Here is a 24,113-nt window from a genome sequence, read left to right as displayed (position 1 = left end):
TAGTGGCATGGGTTTTCTCCATGTTCCTCCAAGACACGGGAAGGATATCCCATCATGCATCTGTACTCTGCGCGCAGACATGAGCGCCATCTACCCGCAGTTCTGAGAGCACGGTGGAGTGAGCTGCAGATAGGAAGCAGAAGATCCAGGAAAAAAGGACACTCTGCATTGTCAACTTACTGGTTGCGACCGTAAACACGCGCCGTCACGGCCACACTGGAGCATAACATTGAGAATCCATGCTTGGACCAGAACACATGCTCATCAAGAGAATGCTGGACACAGGCATTTCGGTTAAGACAGGACTCCTCCTGACACTCGCTCGGTCTCGTGTAATTCATATCGTGTGGTTCGGCTCTGAGCAAGATTTCAGACTAGTTTGCATAGAATAAGACTCCTAACTTGGTTGAGTTTCTAGAATATGATAAATATTTGAGAGGACTGTCTCTCCACTGGCAATGTTACTGATTCATATTTCAGAAAGGAAAACTAAAAACACATTGCCAAGGAAGATAGCCAATAAGAACTCACTTACAGGAGACTCTTATAAACAAAGAGTAATACAACCCATATTTTCATCTTCCTCTCTTTAGGCTATGCCTCCACTTGATAGGTGACTCAGAAGGAATTGAAATAAAATATACATCTAAATATGCCTCAGCCTATAAATTTGGGAAGAAGGGACTAAATTATTCTTTTTAAAAAATTCGAACAGTTGAAGCATTTTGCTATAATCTTTGAGGAGAATTGCATGCCACAGACAAGTTTAAGTGGATAGTCGTGTCTGTAGTAGAACAGCAGGATTTGAGTCCAGTGGCATCATAGGGCCAAGCTACAAGTGACGAATGACACTTGCCTGGCAAGTGAACAGACTCACGTGTATTGCTCCCTGTTCAGTTGCCATTCACTTGTGCTCCACTTGATCAAGCGGAGAGCAAGTGAATGGCAAGTGAACAGGGAGGAATATACATGAGTCTGTTCACTTGCCAGGCAAGTGTCATTCGTCACTTGTAGCTTGGCCCTGAGAGACCAACAAGATTTTCAGAGTATAAGCTCTGAAGAGTCAGAGCTCCAGTCTTCATACACTTTGAAGCAGGGTTACTGAAGAAGGGAGCTCTGAATCTTAAAACCTTACATTCTGAAAATCCTGTTGGTCTCTAAGATGCCACTGGACTCAGATCCTATGTGACAGGTAAAGTTCCCTAGGAATAGACTCCTGGTAGAATCACGTGTACTTGGATATTGTTCTGAAACTACCTTCCCAACAGCAAAAGCTGAAGATGGAGAATTAGAGATCATTTTGATGTATGATGGAGACATTGTTGTATGACCCATCATCTTTTCTGATCAAACAGATTTGGTAGGTATTGAAGCACTAAGGGAAACCAGCAAAACCTGTTGGGCCAGAGACAACAACGGAAAGAATGTAGACATAGTGGGCAAAATGGTTCTGATAGGCCACTTGGAAAAAAACAATTGTCTGCCCAAAGCAAGCACTAAAAGATGAATTTTCGTTCTAGAAACAGCACTAAGGTTGCCTGAGGAAAATCCCACAAGAGTTTGATTTCTGTATTTGCATTCCACATGCATCTTTCTCCCATGCTCTGATACATTAGAGATGGCCATGCTAAGAAGTGAAGCATTGGTTTTAGCTAGCAGATTTTATACATCAACAAAGCGAGCAAGAAATCGACCCGAGGAGCACCATCTACTAAGATACATTTCTGGTGCGAGCTTCATTGAACCAACAAGGATCTTGTTAACCTATCGATTTCACTGAGCCGGATCCCTTCCACTAATGCAAGGAGCATTGCTCCAGAGGAAGAAGTCATTTCTAGAGATGGACAGGAACCAAAATACGAACCAAAGTTCATGATGAACTGGGCTGGTTCATGGTTCGCGAACTGGCAGTTTGTCACAGCCCATTTCTGACGAACCACCACAAAGTTTAGGCTGGTTCGTTTGGTTCGTTTTTTGGTTTGTTACTGCAGACAGCCTGGCGCTGATCAATCAGTTTCTTAGGCAACAGGGGATGGACTTCCTGCAGACCTTCTGCTGACCCAGAAGTGGCCTTCTGCTGGCCCGAAACTGAACTTCTGCTGTCCCGGAAGTGATGATTTGCTGACCTGGATGTGATGTTTTCACGAACCAAGTGAACCAGTTCGTGAACCGGGGCAGGTTCGTGAAAGTTCGTGGTTCGTGAAATGCAATGAACCACGAACCGCATGGTTCATTTTTTTTTTCTGGTTTGTGCCCATCTCTAGTCATCTCCACTGAGAGTTTGAGAGCAAAGAGTTCTCGCTCAGCAGAAGAGAGTCATAGGCTCCAACCCCATGAGACTTCTGCAGAAGAACTTCCCAGAGGATCATCTCCCATGTTCAATCAACAGCAGGACGATTGTCATTTTGATTTCCCAACCCAGGTACCAAAGTAGTGCTGGTTGCCATGGCTGGGTTTCCTTTCTGCCTAGCTTTGGCTACCGGTCGGCATACAACAGAATGGTGTCTTGGAAAGCAGCAACCATTTTCAACAGGCAAAGTGGAATCTCGTTCTGCTGCCCTATGCAGAACCACCCTTGTATTTTGAACGTGGGTGCAAATTCAGCACAAGCCAAGGAAAAGGCACCAGTGATGGGGAAGGAGAGGCAGAAAAACAACGGGAACGAGTGCCAAGACCCTGGCTAGAGCAATCGCCAGTAGATTAGATGTTCCATATGGAAGAGCTGGGTCAGAGGGCTTAACAAGGACTGTGCCACCTGCTTGATTTTCAAGTAGGGGGGAAAGACCCCCTTGCCAGCCCATTTCTTTGAAAACTAACCATCCAAAGACAAATTGAGAGCTTTTTTTCAGCTGACATGTGTACAACAGCTGTATCTAACCCACACCTTACCTAATCATTCTCCAGCTCTTATTTCTGGCATTTATATAATTTGGAAAAGAGCTCTTTCAAAGGTCAATCAAGACAACAGTTATAGTAATTTTTTTTTAAGAGAGAGATTTCTTGGCCTCTGTCATTTGGCCACCTGTATCTTTTCTTTGGGGAGGTGGGGAAGGCTCGCCAGGGGAACAAAGCCACGGCTGAGAGGAACCAGATGTGCCTGATGCTCAGCGTGTGCCGTGGGTTGCAGTCTCATTGTGGCACACTCCTCCAAAGGCAACAGGAAAGCACCTATCAAAACCTACTGAATAGGCACCTCGGCTTGGCAGGCACCCCATCCCATTCACATGCTCCAGTTCTCCTGCACAAAGAGCAGACCTGCTCTTGTGCCTCCGCATCCCGCAAGGAATGTTGCTAAGTTCCTGTCATTGAAGAGTTGCTGACTGTTTCACACCTCCATAGAAAGGAATTGTTCTCAAAAGAGGTCTTATATTACAAGGGCAAAGCCTTAGAGACCTTAAGCTGTTAGCATCTCCTCCCCAGACTTCGAGCCTAGACATTTTGCTCCCAGATATAAAGCTTGATTTAGTTTTGTTCAACACAAACAGATTGGGGGGGGGGTGTTTAAGCTAAATCAAAAGTCTGTCAGTATGTAAGTAAAATCAAGCACTAACAACTTTCCTCATTGACATTTAGTGTTCGCTGACATGCTAGTTTTCAGCAAGCAGGGACATTTTTTCTTATGGGAGAATGATTCGATCATGGCACTCTCTCTTTCAGAACTGGCCCAGCCTTGGAATACTTTTAGCATCTGATCTGCCATTTTTGTAGACTGTGGGCCAAGCTACAAGTGGCAAATGACACTTGAATAGCAAGTGGATTGAGTGGCAAGCAAGTGAACAGGGAGGAATACACTTCCCATTCAAGTGTCATTCATCACTTGTAGTTTGGCCCTGAGTCATAACAATTTTGCACCCAATACTCCAGCTCTACTCATTTTTGTAACATGGCAACTTCAGGGGAGGATGGAGGCAGGAAAGTGGTGTTTTGCCCTCCCTGGAAATGATTGCCCGAGATGACCCATTCACCATTGAAAGGCAGTACATGCCTGAATCCTACCAACAACTTTCCATCTTCATACTCACTGGTACCAGATGGTACTGGTTTCTTGAAACACAAGACGCTTTGTATGACACCCAAGGGGAAAGAAAATCACAATTTCATCAGCAGCTAAATTTCTTCATCTGTGGAATTTAAAACATTGGTACCAAATTCATCTTCTCTTTGCAGGAAATATGGTTGTTATCTTCTGCTTTCGGAGTAAAGTTATTATACTTGTCGAAGCGCCATGGGAGGTAAAAAATGGTAGGATTCTCTTGATTGTTTCTCACTAAAGGAGTTGCCTTCTAAATGAGGACATTAGCCTGTGGCAGGGGGGAGCTGCTGCGTTCCGAGCAGAGAAAAAAATGCTTGTGTGGAAGCAGCCTTTGTTTTCCTTTTCATAGCTGTGCAAGGGATGGGGAATCTCCGGGAACTGGGCTGGCTCTGAGCAGCATGAGCCAGGCCTCCATGCCATCTCCTGCTGGCATCCCAAAGCCAACTGCTGTAGAGATAACAAAGTGTCCTTTCTCTCTGGGCTGGAAAGAATCCACTCTCAGGAAGGAGAATTTGCAAAGGGGTGTCTGAATCTGTCATGGTAGGAGGGAGGTCTTCACCTGCTCTGCAGCTCAGGACCAAAATTTACTTTTTTAGAACTCCCAAGATTTATGAACTTGCTTTGCCAACACAATCAGAGCTAGAAAAGCTCTCCTAAGCATCTTTCCTTGGCTTCTTTTCAACTGTTGTTAACAGAAAGGTTCAGCCCTGAAGCTAGAGAAATAGGAGGAGGCACTCACAAATTTTATTTTACCTACCCAGTGTACACACACTGCTTGAAGGAAGGGCAGGGAAACAATGTGATCAGTAGATATTTGTCCCATCGTTGAGGAGTGTGTATATTCAAGATCCTGGCTGGGAAATTCCTGGAGATTTTTGGAGGTGGAGCAAAGCAGTCATTTTCTCAGGAGAACTGATCTCCGTGGCCTGGAGACCAGTTGTAATTCTGGGAGCTCTCCAGCCACCACCTGGAGGCTGGCAACCCTATTTACAGATCAAGCCAACCAATCGTCAGACTGCACCATGCTCTGCTACAGTATGGCTTGTTCAATTGCTAGGCCTGCCAATATCCAGGTGGGCCTGGAGATCTCCTGGAATAGCAACTGATGACAGTCACCAGACTACAGAAATCAGTTCTCCTGGGGGGGGGGAAATGGCTGCTTTGGAGGGAGGATGCTACAGCATCATGCCCACTGATGCCACACCTCCCCAAACCCCACCCCCAAATCTCCTGGAATTTCCCAACCTGGAGCTGGCAACACTATCACTTGCACCCAAGGACAAGTGATAGCTTCTATATCTAGCCCTTTGTGAATCTGAGATCTAACCCAGCTAACTCAGCCATAGTGGATGAATATATTGTGATGCAAAGGAAAACAGATTTGCTTCATTCCTTTTGGAAAACAGGCTGGCCTTTATCCAAATCCCTCATATTTAAGTTTCCCAAAGTCTGACTTGGTAATTCTTGGCTTGGGGAATCATAACCCAACATTCACTTAAGGAAGATCTTTTTATAAACTATAACCATCTCCCTGTTGTCAGAGCTGAAGGGAGTTCTTCTCCGTGGCAGCCCAAGAATCTTTCACTCAATGATCCACCCAGGTTACTGTTCAAATTTCAATTGCTGGATTCTTATGTGAAGCCAAATTTCTAAAGGTTTCAGCCCTCAGAACTGGCAACCCCTTTCTGTGGGGCTCTGACGGTGCTAATTTTAAAACTCTGGAGCACACAGCAAAAGGAGGGAGAAAGATAGTTTTCCCGGCAATTCTGTCTTAGCTGAAGGCTGTCATTTGAAAATGGAAAATACAAACTTTCCTTTTCTGTACTGAGATCACCGGTCTATACATTTCTTAAATTGGAAGTTGGACTTTTCTATATTAAGAGCTTGCAGTGCAATCCTAAGAAGAGTTACTCCAGTCTAAACCCACAGATTTCAATGGGCTTAGACTGGAATAACTTTTTTAAGGATTGCACTATTAGAATAGCAGAAATGACAAAATGAGATATAAGGAAAATCTTATCTTGTGACTGGGTTAATTTTGGCTCCTGTATGAATGTGAATCTTTGTATGATGCAGGAATCTCTGATGAAAAGTAATTTCATTCTCAGATGGTGCAAAGTTGGTTGGTTATAAGCACAATTTTTAAATACACTTCAGCTAGATTAGTAGCTGGGTTTACCAAAACTATAAAATCCTAGTTCCATGTGCTAAGGTAAAGGTAAAGGTAGTTCCCTGTGCAAGCCCCGAGTCATTACTGACCCATGGGAGGACATCGTATCATGATGTTTTCTTGGCAGAATTTTTATGGGGTGGTTTGCCATTGCCTTTCCCAGTCATCTACACTTTACCCCCAGGAAACTGGGTCCTCGTTTTACCGACCTCGGAAGGATGGCAGGCTGAGTCAACCTTGAGCCGGGTACCTGAACCCGGCTTCCGCCAGGATCGAACTCAGGTCGTGAGCAGAGCTTGGGCTGCAGCACTGCCGCTTACCACTCTGCACCACGGGGCCCTAGTTCCACGTGCTAACTGAGTTAAAATAAGACAGGGTTTTCATTATGTCTGAACTGGCCCTTTGTTGGAATTTGGATTATGAAAATCTAGGGCAAGAATAGAAAATTGGCGGGGGGGGGGGCGGGCATTGTGGCCAGCTGAAACATTTGTGGGATGTTCGACCTTCCTATCTTCAAGTACAAAGTTTGGTTTGGCCAGACACAACAAACTGAAGGGCAAGAGCCAAAGGTACGTTGTCCCTTGACTCTTGGCTTGCAGCTCATGTCTTGGACTTGTCCCACTGGATCCAGAACTGGCTCAGGATATAGACTATTATGGTTTGTTCAATTTAAAGTGCATTGTATTTTTCATTGTTGTATATCATGTTGTATCCTATTCTAAGTAGGATGTATTCCTTCTGAACTCAAATGTGACGCCCAAATATGATACATGGTGTCAGAAGTGGGTTATTACAATTTGCACAAGGTCGTGCCATTTCAAGGATGCATACGGACGCACAAGTGAATGGCGCCGTGTTAACACGAGTTCATTGTGCTTGCCACAAGTCAACCACCTCTTCCTTTCAAACAAAGAAAGTGATACAGATTCAAAAGCAATAGAAATTCCATCTCGAAGTTTTATTTTCACAAATAAGTCATAAAACAAAATAGCAGGAAACCAAAATATTTTGTTGTATAGATATTTGGCTGAGGGGGAAGAAAAATAAAATAACAGCTCGAAGGCCAGAAACTTGGCCTATTAAAAAGATCATGCAAAAGCAAAACAAATCCCATTTACAGTAAACTTTTTTTTTTACAAAGGAAGTAAGTAAAAAATACATCGTTTTTCATAGAAAAAAAAGCAAATATACAAAAACTGCAGGCTTTTGTGGCCTACAGATAAGACCAATGCAGATTAACACACTACGCAACCCCAACAGAGGACTGAGACGTTGAAATGTTTATTCTTTTCTGATTTGGATGTGCCCACCAGTAAATTGACAATGCCCCCGAATTATTTGCTTCCAAATTTATTCTCTTTACACATCCTCCCCTCGTCAAATACCCATCTCCTAGGGTTGCCAGCTCCAAGTTGGGAAATTCCTGGAGATTTGGAGGGTAAAGCCTGGGGAAGGCAGAGTTTGGAGAGGGAAAGAACCTCAGCATGGTATAATTCCATAGAGTCCACCGTCCAAAGCAGCCATTTTCTCCAGAGGAGCAGATCTCTCTCATCTGGAGATTAGTTGTAATTCCAGGAGATCTTCAGCCACCTCCTGGAGGCTGGGAACCCTCCCCCCTCCCCAGGGTCCACCTCCAAATCTCCAGGAATATCCCAACCTGGGGGCTGGCAACCCTAAATCAGTCATATTTGTTGGGGTTGCCAGCAAACTCTGCCAAACCCAGATTTCTCATCTGATTTGGCGTGGGAGGGGCATCTTCTCCTCCCCATCAATCCATTCCAGTCTGGGGATTAGATCCAAACAGAAATCAATCTAAACTGGATCCTCGAGGAGTTCGGGCACAGGTATGTAATGACCTCTTCATGGTGTGCCAGAAATTATAGGCCTCAGCTCTTTGCTTATGGCCTTCATCACCATGGGTGGGGTTCTCCAAAACTGGATTCCTTTCTCCCTCGCCACTTTATAATAACATAATAATAACAAAATTGGATTTATATGCCACCCTTCAGGACAACTTAACGCTCGTTCAGAACAGTTTACTAAGTGTGTTATTATTATTATCCTCACCGCAATCACCCTGTGAAGTGGGTGGGTCCAAGAGAGCTCTGAGAGAGCTGTGGCTGACCCAAAGTCACCCAGCTGGCTTCCAGCGGAGGAGTGGGGAATCAAACCCAGCTCTCCAGATTAGAGACTAGAGATGGGCACAAACCAAAATACTAACCAAAATTTGTGACGAACCAGAGGTTCATCAGATGCCATTTCTGACGAACTGCCATGAATTTTAGGCTGGTTTCTTTGATTCGTTTTTTGGTTCGTTACTGCAGACAGCCTGGTGCCAATCAATCAGTTTCCTAGGCAACAGGGGATGGACTTCCTGCAGACCTTCTGCTGACCTGGAAGTGATGATTTTCTGACCTGGATGTGACATTTTCATGAACCAAACGAACTGGTTCATGATCCGGGGGCAGGGGGCAGGTTCGTAAAAGTTCGTAGTTCATGGTTCATGAAATCTGATGAACCACAAACCACATGGTTCATTTCCCCCCGGATCATACCCATCTCTATTAGAGACCTTTACACCAAACCTTCATAAATGGATGTGAGGGCCCACAGATAGTCCCACTTGTGGTGTGAAGATAATGGAGGCAGATCCCTCCAGACTCGTGTCCATGGCAATGTCAATGTGATGACCACGCCAGAACTTAATGTTTGGAAAACATTTGGACCATGAATCATTCTCTCCAGATGATTTCTGGAGAGGGTTTGGTCGGAAGGAGACCCAACCCCAATTAGCACCTGTTGATTAGCATGGCTCATGAACAGTCCTTAAATTCCAGAGCACCAATTTAAGCATTTGAGTTAAGCAAATTTTTACCTTTGCAAAAGGTCACTTTAAATAAATAGATATTACATGTTCAAATTATAATCTATGGCACTTTTGGACAATGCTTGGAAGTCAGATGCTTAAGAAAAGATATCAAAAATTTCACCAGAATATGGAAGCGTCCACTTTGGATTCCAGCTATAGATTTCGTCAAACATAAAGGTTTTAGGCAAAAAATATATGAATGGTTAATTCCTAACATCTAGCCCCCTGAAATTACTGGATGAATGTTTGACACTATTTATTAGGTACCAAGTTAGAATCTGCATGTAATCTACATATATATTGCATATAAGAAAAGAAATCCAGCCCAACTGGCTTTTCGATAATATATATATGTAAATAATAAAGCCCAAATCTGTACAAACAAATAAGGCAAAGCAAATGTGCTTTGTAAAGATACTTAACTTTCTAGGAAAATAAAGATCAACTTTTAGAGAGCATTGTTTATATAGGATATGACCAGCACTGCTGAATAAAATAAATTGCATTTAATTGGAAATAAAACAATGCTGTCTTAATATTCTATCCATCAAAATGTGCCTAGAAAGGGGTTGTAATTCTTTGACCTCTAGTGTAAACCACCCACCTTCCTAACTTCCTGATATGGTTTGGCCAGCAAACCTAGTTACCTTGATTTTCTGTTTCTGGTATCGAAATGCACAATTTCCAGAAAAGGTGTTCTTTTGCACAGCTGTTTCCTTTTCATCTCACCTGCCCCCAAAGGTATTGCAGGTTCACTGCCTTTTCCAATTGGCACAGAACAGTCTACCAGACTTGGTTTCAACATTGCACTTATCAGACCCAATTTATCGTCCTGTTGACCATTCTAGATTTCCCCAAATGGCCAATTAAAAAAAAATGGAAAAAAATATAAAGGGGACTCAATTTCTAAAGCAGCTGCCTCAAAGTTGCCATCCAAAATCACCATTCAGCTTGGTAGCTATTCTACGTAACATCACCAATTTCTAAACAAAAAAAAAATGTGCTTCAATAAACGGGCAATTAAATGAAATGTAAAAAAACTACCTTTGGGCAACGAAAGTGGTTCAGGGAGAAATGCTGAGCAATACGTGTCATCACCTGAACCTACAACCATTGTTAGATGAAAATTAAACATAGTTCAAGACTGGGCTGATGCCAATAAGTTGTGAATCAAGTCCGAAAGGCATTCCCCCACCGTTAGTTCTGCTTTTCCCCGAAGGAATAGTTTGACTAACAGGGCGATGTCATACTACATTCCAAGACAAACACCACCATTCTTGATCGTCCCATCTCTCCAGAATACCGCAACATTTTCCTCCCAGCAAAAAAAGGTTTCTTTTTTCTGGAAATTTACTGCTTCACAGCAAAAATTCGGAATGCTTTTCCTTCTCTTGGAGTCTTTAAGCTGGAAAAGAAGAGTCAAGAATAAGTCAGAAAGGAGAACAGAGGCTTAAAATCATGGGGCAGTTCTCCCTTATTAAGTGGAAGAACCGTCTTTTAGTTGATTAGGTCAGTGGAAGCGTGTGATGTAGCTGAGGGGGCCAAGTCCATCTGGGAATTTCTCCCAGGCCACACCAGCTCTTCACAGACTGGCAGGAGGAAAATAGGAGAAAATGTGGGGACTAGAGTCATACGAGCGTGCGCTGTCATTTCCAGCGCCAAACCAGAAAGTAACATTATCACATCAGGTGGAACACTGCAAGATTCACCCAAAACTCTATGATTTTACCATGGAGTTTAGGGTGAACCCTAGAGTGCCACCTCCAATACTACAATGCCATTACCAGTTTGGCACAGGAAGTGGCATTGCATGCCTGCAAACCACACCTGTCTCCATCCCTCAGTTCCTCCCAGGGGTTTGCCAGCTGTGGCTGTCAAAATTAGACGTAGTGTGAGCAGGGGTCATTTTGTAGAAAAATAGCTGGAGGAACTTATTAGCATAACTCATTAGCATAATTCATTAGCATATGCCACACCCCTTGACATCACCAGAAGTGTGTCATTAGCATAACTGATTTGCATATGCCACACCCCCTGGCATCACCTATCCTGGCTGTTTTGGACCCAATCCTGGCCATTCAGGACTGAAATCGGGCCCAAAATGGCAAAAAGGAGCTGAAAATGGCTGAAAAGGGGCCCATAACAGTCAGGATTGGGCTGCTGCTGAGTGGGAGAGTGATCCACCACCCGTCAGAGGCCTGATGCGGGCTGTTTCGGCTCCAATCCAGGCTGAAACGGGCCCAAAATGGCCGAGGGTCAGGTGGACGGGGCCACTTGACATGTGACCTCTTTGGGGAACTGCCGGAACTGTGTTCCGGCATGTTCCCCCTCAAAATGAGCCCTGAGCATGAGTAGGGTCTGGTCTGTCAGCTGTCCTGATGGGAGAAGTCCTAAGAACCAACTTAAAATTGCATCTCCAAGGAAAGCTGGGGTTCAAAGCCAAGAAGCAAAAGCCCCTTGGTTCTTATTTGCTTTGGGCACTCCAAATTACACTCTGTGTTTAAAGCATGAGAACTGAAAATGATTTTAAAAACCTGCCTCAGTAAGCTTTGCTCTTTGCCTATTTTTGTCTCCAGGGAAAAAAATGAGGGGCAAGTGATTCTCTTAAGTCAATCTTAGCCCTGGGAACTTCAGATCTCAAAAGTCCCAAAGGCACCTATCTTGGGAAATTCCCAGTATCCCTTTGTCCCTTGAGGACAGAGGGCCATGAGTGCCTACAAAGGACTGTGAAGACGAGAGAGAATGCTAGACAAATAGTACTTTTTCAGAATAAAGACAGGGATGGCAAAGCCATGACATTTGGCATCTAAGATGCATTGGAGATCCAAGGCCATGTTAGCAAAGAAACTCTGAGGTCTACAGTTATTTATTTTCTTCTATATTTATGTTATTTATAATCCACCTTTCTTGCTGACGCTCAAGGTGGTGTTATCCAATGGAAGCAAATGCAAAAGAATTTACTAAAAGGAAAGGCCAGGTAGCTTTGCAAGCACTTCTTCTCCTAGGTTAGGTTCCTAAATATTGGGACAGAGTGGGTAGTAATTGTATCCAATGAAGAGGGCTAGCTGCACAATATTGTGTATGCTTGGACACATGGCGTCTTGGCCCCTCCATTGTCATTATCTTGTCCATTTTTATGGCACCATTGAGGTCTTCTTGTTAAGTAGATTAGGTTGAGAGGATATGACTGGCCCAAGTTGACCCAGCAAGCTTCAAAGCAGACCTCTCCCAGATCCTAGTTGAGCACTCTAACCATTACATCATACTATCTCCCTTCCTCATCCCCAGCTATGGTCACATTTCCTCCCTGCCCAACTGCACTTCTTTCCCCTCCATATCATGTCACTCCCCCCCAGTTGCAGCTCAATGCCCTCCTCCCCATCATAGTTATGCTGGTGGAAGCAGAGGGCAACTTGCCCAACGTTGGATGGCACAGAGGAGGCTGCAAAGCAGGTTCTTTTCTTGGGCTCCAGGCCATTCATCCATTCCAAAATGGGACACTGATCCAGCATCTCTAGTTTGGGGTGGCACCTCTGCTGGGCTGGGTACCTTGGCAGGCGCCCAGCCATACTGACCTCTGATGCCAGCCCTGTCCATAGTCACCGTTATTGCAGAAGGAAATATCACCTGCATTCTTCTGCATTGACTTCCTCTTGCAAACCCTGAGTCAGAGAAGACACATAGTATGGGCACGGCAGGGGTCTCCCCCTGGGTTTTTGAGATTCAAGAGCTGCCCTTGACAGGAGGACAGCAGTTTGGGCAGGAGACCCGTGCACACAGCCCTGAACTCCCTGGAGGGTAAAAATAATATCGGCATCCAGACAGGAACATAAAGCTCCCAGACGAACGATCTTTCCAAAGCCCTGCAAGGGAAAGCATGAGTCTCTTACCTCTCTGATTGGATCCCATTCTTCAGGGAACCGTTGTAGTATTTCTTCTTATCCACTGGCATCACATCTACATAACCACCAGCGTCATCGGTAAGGACTCCAGCATGCACAGCGGCTTTGCAGATGCTGGAATTCTGAAAAAGAAGCAAGCCATCGCTTTTTACAACGGGATATAACGTTACCATACACTCCAAGGTTCTTTCGTGACAAATGAAAATTCTGTACCAGCACATTAGGAATCTCTGCTTTTGCTTTACATCTTCCAGGTCTGAGCCCTGGCATTCATAACCAGATCCCAAGACGACTTAAATGCAACTGGTAATGAAGCTTCAGATAATGCATCCACCTGGACTGAATCAAGACCTGGACTTCCTGTCTCCATACCAATGCTAATTACACCCACCACCCCTCTGTAAATCCCACCTAAACCAATCACACCTGCTGTTGTCATTCAGCAGCTATTGTCATTTACCTGCTATTGTCATTTGGCATCTGAAATTACTCTGCTTTCCAAGATATAAGGACAGATGGACTCACATTCGAGCTGTATCTGAAGAAGTGAACTGTGACTCACGAAAGCTCCTACCCTACCACAAATTTTGTTAGTCTTATAGGTGCTACTGGCTCTTTTCTACTGCTACAGACAGACTAACACAGCTACCCATCCAGGTCCCAACTACCCTGGTGAATCCAGGTTTAAAATTAATCTATATCAGTTTCGTTAGATATGCTTGGGAAGGGACCATGGCTCGTGCACACAGAAAGTCTCAAATTGAGTCCCTGGCACTTCCAGTTAAAGAAGATGCTAGTAGGTGTTGGGAAAGAGCTTTATCCATTGCCTGAGACCCTGAAGAGACCCTTCATATTGGCGTAGACAATGCTGAGCTTTGTGAGCTAAGAGGAGGAGCTTTGCATGCAAAAGATCCCAGATTCAGGTAGGCGCTCCCAGGATCAAGTAGGAGGTGACGTGAAAGACCAGACCCTGGAGATGCTACCAGTAGACTTGCACTGATTCTGCACACGTTGGATAATGCACTTCCAGTCCTCTTTATAGATCATTTGAAATGGATTTTTTTGTGTGCGGAACAAAAAGTCCACCTCAAACGATTGATAAAGTGCACTGAAAGTGCATTATCCAACGTGTGCAGAATCAGCCTTTTTTGATGAACTGCTTTAGTATAAGGCAGCTCCAAGCATCCCGTGGTCTGATGCAGCCAATGGAAACTTCATAATCTCAATTGCCTCAATTTTTTGGAGATGGCAACCACTAAATAGTCCCTTTCTACCCAAGATCTAAACGTTTTGTATCCTAATTGTGCCCAGAAATTTCTGTTCTATCAGGATTTTGTTCTCCTGGGTTGCATTACTTTCCCCCAAATGTTAAGTCTGACGTTAAAGAGCACGACACCCATTGATGGATGAGTACATTCCAGAACTGTTTGGGAAACTGAGTAACTGCAGAGAACACCAAGCTCCAGAGAAGCCCAGTCTGAGTTCTGGAGGATTAATGGACCCTGCTGCGGAGGAATGAAGAAGGCAGGCTCACTCCAGTGCCGCTTCTCAGAACAGGAGTGGAAGAAAACCTTCCATTTATCTGCCCCGGTCTTTGAATTCCTACCGCAATAGTATTCCGGGTGCCAAAAGACATTCATGCCATGAGTGTATTTATGTATAGATCACACACTCAGTCTATACATCAAGTTGCCTGTCTCACCCACCACAGGCCATAAAAGGATGGCTTTTGTCTCTCCCCATTTACATTCATCACTGCCTCTGTGTTGGCAGCCTTCAGAGTTTCTGTTGCCAAGTTTGGTTTTTGGGTTTCTATATATGGTCAAGGAGAACAGGGTAACATGGTCAAACCAACGCGCTACAAATCTGCCCTTCTGAAAAGTAGCTAAGAAAAAATAACTTATTTGAAGGGGGAGAACCTGCCCTCAAGCAACCAAGCCTGGTTGAAGCCCCCCTTCCTCCTCTTCTGTCCTTTGCGCTCGTTCCCAAAATTCACTGCCTGCTGATAACTGCCACCAGTATATGGCAAACCCACCCTTTTCTCGTAGTTATTATTATTATTACCCGGAAGCCGTCCTCCCTCCTGTGAGAGGGAGACTCTTATCTTCATTAACAAGTTGCAAAGCCATTTGAAGATGAGAATCCCTGGGGAAGGGGAAAGAAGCCATTTCCTCCCTTTGTGCAAAACACCGTAATTAAAAGGACAGCCAGAGGCTGAGAGCAGAACCACAAGGGACAAAAGCCACAGATTGGACACTTGTCTGCTTCCCTCAAGTTTTGATGGGAAATGTAGGCAGCTTGGCAGAATGTTGGACAAGTGACAGTTGAAAAGTCCATTGGACAGCAGTCGGAGAGCCAAGCTACAAGACCAGGATGACTACATTTCCCATCAAAACTTGAGGGAAGCTGACAAGTGTCCAATCTGTGCCTTTTGTCACTTGTGGTTCTGCTCTGAGATACGTTTTGCTTTGTTCTGTCTCTCTCCTGTTTCTGTCTTACTCTCTTCCAGGGAGCTCAGGGGAACACACATGGAATTCCCTGCCTCCATTTCATTTTCACTGCAACCTTGGAAGGTATGAAAGAGAAAGCAATTGGCCCAAGGCCATCCAGCAACACTCTAACCAGTACACCTCGCTCTGGCTAGCCAAATTCTAGACCATGGAAGCAGAGTCATATCTGAGTACTGTTAACAGCGGCTATAACTGATTTAGAAAATACAGTTGCTGTCTTTCCAGAATGCAGTAAAGTGTACATCATTCCAGACAGCTGAGGATGATGTTCACAGTTGGTTGCCAATCCTTAGGTGAGGCCTGGAGATCTCCTGGAATTACAACTGATTTCCAGGCAACAGGCATCAGTTCCCCAGAAGAATATGCCTGCTTTGGAGGGTGGACTCTTTGGCATTATACCCTTCTGAGATCCCTCCCCTCCCCAAACCCTGCTCTGCCCTAGCTCCACCTCCCAATATCCAAGAATTTCCCCACCCAGAATGAAGAAGGGAGCTCTGACAGTTGAAAGCTTACACTCTGAAAACCTTATCGGTCTTTAAGGTGCCGCTGGACTCAAATCCTGCTGCTCTACTGCAGACCAACATGGCTACCCACCTAAACTATCCTCATGGAAGGCACCACATTCAGCCGCATGGAGTGGAAATCTATCAACCTCATGAAATGATCTGAAGAAGGGAGCTCTGACTCTCGAAAGCTTACACTCTGAAAATCTTCTTGGTCTCTAAGGTGCCACTGGACTCAAATCCCGCTATCCTACTGCAGACCAGCACGGCTACCCACCTAAAACCCACCCAGAGTTGGCTACCCTACAACAAGCAGGTCACAATGGTGAAGGCAACAGCATCTTAAGCAACAGCAGGGGATGCCGGGTTTCAGGAGGGTCCAGAACAGCCCTGCTGATGCCAAGCTGCCTGAAGCAGAAAGTATCACCCCCATTCATTTGCAACTGGGCCCTGTGTTTTCCATAGGTGCCTTTTGTGGGGGGAAAGAAAAGCCCAAGTCAGCCTCATTATGCAAGTTTCCATCTGCAGAAACTCTCAGCTCCTGCTAATTGCCTCACAAACGGCAGGAGACAGAGTCACTTTTGATCTTGCAACAGAAAAGCTCTTTCTCACCTCATTAATGTTCCAGAACGTGGACTAGGAAATGCACGTCCCACCCTACATAGAGAGGAAGCCTGAAATTCCGATTTTTGCTCAGAAGGCCCTCGGGGCCAGAGAACTTTAAAAAGTTCTCTCGTGGCTCTGAAAGAGAAAGCTCTCTCCTTTCATCGCTGCTTTGCCTACTGGAGTGTGTCGGGTGCCATAATGCTTAACCCTCGATAGCTGAATCTGTGCTTTGCTGCCCCTAGCTCAAACTGGGAATGCAAAACGTCCTCAGGCGGAAAGAAACCAGTGGCACCATAGCGCTGAAGGCTGAGCTTTTATTCCACTGCAAGAGCCAATGGATTGTGTGTTTCATTCCTGACCTTTACAGAACTTCTTCCTTGGTCATTTTACAGCATCAAGAAGACTAGCAGCTGCCCTCCAAAAACAGCAGGTGGGAAAATAAAGAGTAAGAGAATAGAAAGGGGAAATCCCCAGTCACAGACAACCAGATTGTTCCAATTTATATTATTACAAGTCGTTAGTGCTCAGCAGGGCTTTTTTGCTGGGAAAAGAGGTGGTGGAACTCGGTGGGTTGCCCTTGGAGAAAATGGTCACATGGCTGGTGGCCCCGCCCCCTGATCTCCAGACGGAGGGGAGTTTAGATTACCCTCCACGCCACTTAAGTGGTGCAGAGGGCAATCTCAACTCCCCTCTGTTTGGAGATCAGGGGGCGGGGCCACCAGCCATGTGACCATTTTCAAGAGGTTCCGGAACTCTGTTCCCCCGCGTTCCTGCTGAAAAAAAGCCCTGGTGCACAGTATGAAAATAATAGTCATTCTATTCATAAATCAATACATAGAGTTCATAATTCTGTTCTCAGTCTTTCCTAGATCAGAATCAAAGAAGAACGCCACGGGAAATCCTCTGGCGTTTACAAGGCAGAATTGCAGCCCTTAACAAAAAGGCAATAAGAATGTAAAGTCCTGTCTCTGTCTTTCCTGCGATCAGGAACAAGAAGAACGCTGCGGTGAATCCTCCAGCATCTCAAGGCAGAGTAATAGCAATTAACAGAAGGCAATTAATATGAGGCTACGAGCTTGCCGGCTTGGAATTCGCTCGTTTCGCTACTCTTCTTCCCGGCCAATATTTATACCATCTTCCATCTAATTCTAAAGACTCCCCCTTTTTTTGTTGGGAAAATAAAGAGTGCCTAACTGTCTTTTGCAAGGCAATTTCTACAATGCAGCATTTCATGACCTCGTCTCTGCTTTTCAGGGGAACGTCTCTCGCTTTGCACCTTGGCTTTTCCCGATCCTTCTCTATGGAAGCCAAGCCAGGAAAGATCTGCCGCGCACGAAGACACTTCGGTGGTACACATGTTTCAGTGGGTTTTTGTTTTCCTTCCCCCTCCCTAGTCTATTTTAGAAGCAGCTGACCACGGCTGTGCTCCCGGCAGCGTTGCCAGGTGTCGTTTCTACTCTGGAAACCCCTCTCATGTCAAGTCGCAGCCCAGCTGGCTTTGATGAGCAAGAGCCACTGCCTTAGACTTCTGTTCGCCCAGCAGCATGTTTTAAAAGCTCGGACACGTTTGTGGTCTCATTATTCTGCCATCGATTACAAGCGCCTTGGCTTCTACGGCTCTTCAGTGTATTTCCAAAACGTTCCTGACCTCTTAACAAAACATACTTTCCCCAAGGCCTAGACACCGAGCAAGCTAAAATAGCTTCTGGTTTTGTTGGGAGGGATGCAAGAGATACTTTTATGCCGCTACAAGAACCCCAACTCTGAAAAGAGCTCCTAATCCTTACAGACAACAGCACACCAAATTGGTTCTAGTAAAAAAAAAAACTCCTCTGATTGTATTGCTGTTAAGGCATGCCAGGACAGGTCCTCTGCAGACATTGGTCCACACCTCCTACAAAGCCATGTTGCAAAGATCACATTTTTAGTGTGATCTCCGCTTTCTTACTTTATTCAGGACCTGTCCATAAAGCCATAAGCTATTGGACTTTACTTAGCAATATTCCAATACAACATAATTTTACTCTCCTAGAAATGAGCCATGCTGCATGTGAAGGTCAAAAAATCTTCCCAGAGCAAATGAACCTGGGGAAGAGGGGGAAAAATTCCTTCAAGCCCATATGTGGAAATCGGCTAAGAGGCCATCACAAAAGCAAAATCCACTCACTATATCCCAGAGAATGGAAGCTGGTTTACACAGGCATATGACAGACAGACAGACAGACAGACAGACAGACAGACAGACAGACAGACAGACAGACAGACAGACAGACAGACAGACAGACAGACAGACAGACAGACAGACAGACAGACAGACAGACAGACAGATAGATAGATAGATAGATAGATAGATAGATAGATAGATAGATAGATAGATAGATAGATAGATAGATAGATAGATAGATAGATAATCTTTTTCCAGGCTGGATCCAACAGTTCCCTTCTGCTAAACAAGGGAGTTTCAACTGGAGGAGTTGGGCTATATGTTAAAATCTCTGCATCAAAACTATCCTCATGTGATTGCTAGGAATTCTGAAAGTCCCTTGAACGCAAGAAGAAAAAGTTAGAGAGGACGGAAGACAGACAAAGCTAAAGGGAATCTCTGCCTTGCTTCTTTCTCACTTATGGGTTAATTTCCCCCTAAGGATTGGTAAAGGGAGGAGCAGAGACGATAAGGTGCTGAAGGAGAGATGGAAAAGATTAAATATAAACTGAGGAGGGGAAAGGGCCCAAGCTTCCTACCAGCTTTCTTTCAGCCTGTCTTCATGGCAGCCTACAGAACAGTTAGAAACTAGCTTACTAGTGGCTGTTTTAAAGGCGATTAATATCATATGCAGCCAGGCTGTTTGGCGTGATTTGGAGAAGATGCCCCTTCCTGTCATTAAGAGAAGCCTCGGAGGAAAGCAGTCTTCTAAAATGGCACAGTGTTTCCACTGTTCCGGTACAACCCATTTTGCCAAGTAGGAAGGAGAGACGAATACTCACATCCGCATAAACATTTGTGCCGTACACCGGCGCCCAATAAGAGGGTTCTTCTTTGCAGTAAGCAGGACAATAGGACCTAACAATAAAAAGAATGGATATTGAGTTCCTAGCCAAAAGAATAAAATCTTTGCATGCCTTACACTATGACCTATTTTGCAAAGGTGAGCTGAACCAATGGAGATTTGCTTCCAAGGTGTGCAGGATTTGAACGGCAGTTTTGCAACCTAAGCCTCTGTACATTTGTTCAGAAGCAGAAATACGGCTTTTCTGGAAAATTTTGAACTGGAACTTTTTCTGGAACCCTTTCCAGTGCAAACCATTTGGGGTGTGATTTCTCAAGCTGGCTGAACATGTAGCAAACAAAAAGTGAAGTGTGTTAATTTGGCATTCTGTATAAATATCTGAAAGGCTTCTCCAGTTGCCAAAAGCAGCTGAATTGCTTAGGAGGTGATTCAATAACACGCGTTTACTACATTTTAAATAGTACGTGTGTTAATTTCATCTTTGGATTTAGCCTTTTTTATGAAACAATACACGTTTAGAAACAGAAAATTTCCTGCAGAAAAATATAAAAGAGAAAAACACTGCTTAGAAGCCAGTTTCCCCCCTCTCCTTGCCATTCATACAATTTGTTCCCCATCTGTTTATAGGACAATCACCTCTATTGGTGATTGAAGGGCTTCTTCACTAAATAATAACAACAACACTCGATTTATATACCACCCTTCAGGACAACTTAATGCCACACTCACAGCGATTTAGGAGATTCTCTCTACACAATACTTTTGACACGTGTTCTTCACATTTTGAGAAATGCAGTGTTAGCCAAGAAGCATAGTTTTAAATGACAGAGCCGGCAGAGATCACTCCAGAGGGGACAGATTCTCTCACAACTCTCCATTGCCTTTGGCATCTCCCCTTCTGGAGCCTTTGCCCAGTTAATTCAAAGTTTTAAGCAGCAAAGGCAGCAGGGTAAAAGCTCAAAAATGGAAACAGCCTGATAGGCACTGGAGGGCTGTGAGAGAATTCTCCCCTTTGGAGTGATCTCCGCCAGATATGTCTTTCAAAACTATGCTTCCCAGCTAACATCGCATCTCCTCTACACTTGACGGACATGCTTGCTTCTTGTGTAGAGAGACTCAAAGTATGTTGTTATTATCCTTACGACAATCACCCTGTGGGGTGGGTGGGGCTGAGAGAGCTCCGAGAAGCTGTGACCGACCCAAAATCACCCAGCTGGCTTCAAGTGGAGGAGTGGGGAATCAAACCTGGCTCTCCAAATTACAGTCCTGCTGCTCCTAACCACTACCCCAAACTGGCTCTGTGACCATTTTATTTATAAATTACATTTTCCTTCCCCCTTTAACTGGAGTTGCCAGACATCAAACCTGTGACCCTCAGCATGGAATGCAGGTGTGCTCTGCTACTAGACTCATACTTCCCAGAGGTGGACCCTCTATGTTTACTAGACAATTTACCTCGGGCAGTGCGTGGCTGGCTTCTTGAATGGGCAGAGCTCTGCCACGGTGGTGTAACAGTCAAGAGTGTGCACTGTGGAAAGACATGGGAGAGTCACATGCTAGGTCCACGGGATGGATGGAGACACTTGAAACACACACTCCTCACATCTGATACTGCACATCGGCTTCCAGATGTAGCCCAAACAGCTTGCACAGAAGAGAAACTGCAAGGGTATTTTTCCCTCCCGGGAATTTGCTGAATTGCAAGAAGATCCCTTCGTTTAAAGAAAAATATCCAAGGATTTTTTGAAGGGGCCTCTTGTTTGGAGGGGCCTCTTTCTTCCCTGAAAATGTCATTTGCTATTTTGCTGGCTCTTCTGCCTGCCAGGTTTTAAGTCAAATTTCTTATTTTCAAAGGCCTTTGATACTGTTAGTTTCTAAACTCTAATGCCTTTGTTCAGGCTAAGAGAGGTCTGGCAAAAAACTATATTTTGCCTGGATCATAAATGAAACTGACTGGAAAAATCAGTCCATTTTAGAACAATGTCATTCCTGTATTTTCTTCTGATTTTTTGCCTTGCTCTTCTGGTAATTATGAAAATTATCTCTTTCATATGCTTGCAAAAACAAACCTCTCGAGTTTTTTCCCCCTCCAACAGGAAGACATCATTTCAGTTCAAAGGAAAGTGCAGGGACACATTTTGGACCTGGCTGCTTTAGATTCGGAGAGTCCATCTGCATAAGCAGGCACTTCATTGCTATTCATCATGAGCACAGCCATTTTAATGGGCCCAGGGTTCTGCAAAGCAGGTTCTCTGGAGTCTCATTTTACAGACGAGAAACTAAGTCAGCCAGAAAACCATTTCGCTGGAAGGATCCATATAGACTTGAAGAAAAGCCAAAGGAGAATGTGGCCAAGGTCAAACTCATCCAGGGAATCGGGTAGTATAGCATCGTGAAAGCTCTTGGAATAAAAGACGCTCTGGCCAGCTATGGATTTTGGACACATAAAAAGACTAAAGGGAGCTTGCCAGAGGGCAGAAAGGGCTGAACAGGTTATTTCCCCAAGAAGCGTCCTGGTCTGTAAAAGAGTTTGTCTCCGAATATGTCCTTCTGGCTGCGCATCCAGCTATACCTGGCTCACCGGTAAGGCTAGCTCTGTGAGACAATTGGGTTTACAACACCCTTACAGTGCAATCCTAAACAGAGTTACTCCGACTCTTGTCTACACCCATTGATTCCAGTGGGCTTAGACTGGAGTAACTCTGTTTTGGAATGCACTGTAAGGGTGTTGTAAACCCAATTGTCTCACAGAGCTAGCCTTACCGGTGAGCCAGGTGTAGCTGGATGTGCAACCAGAAGGACATATTCGGAGACTCTTGCTTCCCTTCCAGATGCCGGGAATACTGCAATAACAGTGTCCCAAGATCTTGGGACCCCGGGAAGTGTAGTTTTCCTACTATGCCTGCGTCCTTAGCACAGATGCTGGTACTTAAGCTCACAAGAGTTGGGGTGACATTTAGTTTCTGTTGCAGTTCCTAGGCCCAAAGGTCATAACTGGGCTTAGAATAAACCAAAGCATTTCCCAGTGTCTTTTTTTTTGAGGGGGGGGGGAATAGCTTATTTGGCCAAGCCTAATTCCAGATTGAACTATCCAGCTTCCCCAGACTCATAGATTTGATTTTGATTTGATTTATTCGGTTTTTAGCCTGCTCTCCCCACAAACAGGCTCAGAGCAGATAACAATATATTAGAAGGTATATTGAAATTTACATTAAAAGACTTACCTGTGACTTTTGAAAGAATGAAGGAATTGGAAGGTTTGAATTTACTGTGAAATACAAAGAGGGGGAAATAACGAATGAGCAGACTGTATACAAATAAGAGATGCATTCAAAAATCATACCGGTATGTTAGCAGGAAAAAGAAGGAGTCAGGGGCCGTTTCCAGATGGCTTACCTGCCTCCAGAACGTCGCGCCACGTTGTGGGGAAAACGCAAAATATCACGTTTTCTCATGCGAGTTTTGCGCGACGTTGCGATGGAAGACTGGCGATGGAAGTACAGGTTTGCCACATTTTAAACCTGCCGTTGTAAATGTGCCTTTAATAGTGGCGTGGGTTTTCAGGAATTAGCAAGATTCAGGCACCGTAGCACCTTAAAGATCAACTAGATTTCTAGGGTATGAGCTTTGACTCTCGAAAGCTCAGACCCTGGAAATCTAGTTGGTCTTTAAGGAGCTACTGGACTCCAATCTTGCGCTTCTCCTTCGGACCAACACGGCTACCCACCTGAAACTATGGGCCAAGCTACAAGTGACGAATGACACTTGAACGGCAAGTGTATTTCTCCCTGTTCACTTGCACTCCACTTGATCCACTTGCCCTTCAAGTGTCATTTGTCACTTGTAGCTTGGCCCTATCTTCAAAGAATCAGCAAGTAAACCTGAGTGCTGTGTCATGGAAAGCTTCCACTATTGGGTTCTCGGGATCAAGCGACTTGTGTGTGTTTCACACAAGAGTAGACCTTTCACACACACACACACACAGAGTGCTGTTCCTATGGATCCCATGTCCTCCAGGAGTGAAATTTGAACTGTGTTCATGTGTTATATTGAACACACATACAATCTGCTCGTTTCTAACTTCATTTTTGCCCAGCCTTTCTCCCCAATGGAGACTCAAAGCCGCTTACAGTTTTCTCCTAACCTTCATTTTATCCTCACAACAGCCTTGGGAGGTAGGTTAGGTTAAAAGCACATGGCTAGCCAAAGATGAGCTTCTAGGACAGAGTGGGGATTCAAACCTGGGTCTCTCAGATCCGAGCCCCACATTCCTAACCACACCATCACCATTCACCACACAGGCTCACAAGAGCATACACTTTACAAATGTAACCAGGGACCAGTCTCTGGATATATGTGCGATTTCAATCGCTGTACACAGGTAATGTAACATGAAAAGTAACCAGTGCATGCATAAAGAAAAATCAAGTGCACACAATACACAGCTTGCAAGTGAGGGCCAAGCTACACGTGATGAATGACACTTGAACGGCAAGTGGATTGAGTGGAGGG

General features: G+C 44.7%; 1 protein-coding gene across 2 annotated transcripts in view; it reads right to left on the bottom strand.

Moving 5' to 3' along the window:
• Window positions 1-7,142: 7,142 nt before the first annotated feature.
• CRISPLD2 (cysteine rich secretory protein LCCL domain containing 2) overlaps window positions 7,143-24,113 on the bottom strand; it is a 61,224-nt gene continuing 44,253 nt past the window's right edge. Inside the window, exons 11-16 of one of the 2 annotated variants that reach the window (XR_008598371.1) lie at window positions 22,826-22,869; window positions 21,057-21,129; window positions 19,579-19,654; window positions 12,963-13,096; window positions 7,861-10,477; window positions 7,143-7,626 (exon numbers count right to left, since the gene is read on the bottom strand). Coding sequence is in view for 1 of the 2 variants with exons in the window: in XM_055000707.1 (XP_054856682.1) it covers window positions 10,423-10,477; window positions 12,963-13,096; window positions 19,579-19,654; window positions 21,057-21,129; window positions 22,826-22,869 (382 nt within the window). In the remaining variant the exon portion in view is untranslated. Of the gene's footprint in view, window positions 10,478-12,962; window positions 13,097-19,578; window positions 19,655-21,056; window positions 21,130-22,825; window positions 22,870-24,113 lie in introns of both variants that reach the window. The other variant, XM_055000707.1, reaches the window with a different exon arrangement.

This window comes from Eublepharis macularius, chromosome 16, assembly GCF_028583425.1.
Source record: "Eublepharis macularius isolate TG4126 chromosome 16, MPM_Emac_v1.0, whole genome shotgun sequence".
Classification (NCBI taxonomy): domain Eukaryota; kingdom Metazoa; phylum Chordata; class Lepidosauria; order Squamata; family Eublepharidae; genus Eublepharis; species Eublepharis macularius.
This window is presented reverse-complemented; position numbering and strand designations above follow the sequence as displayed.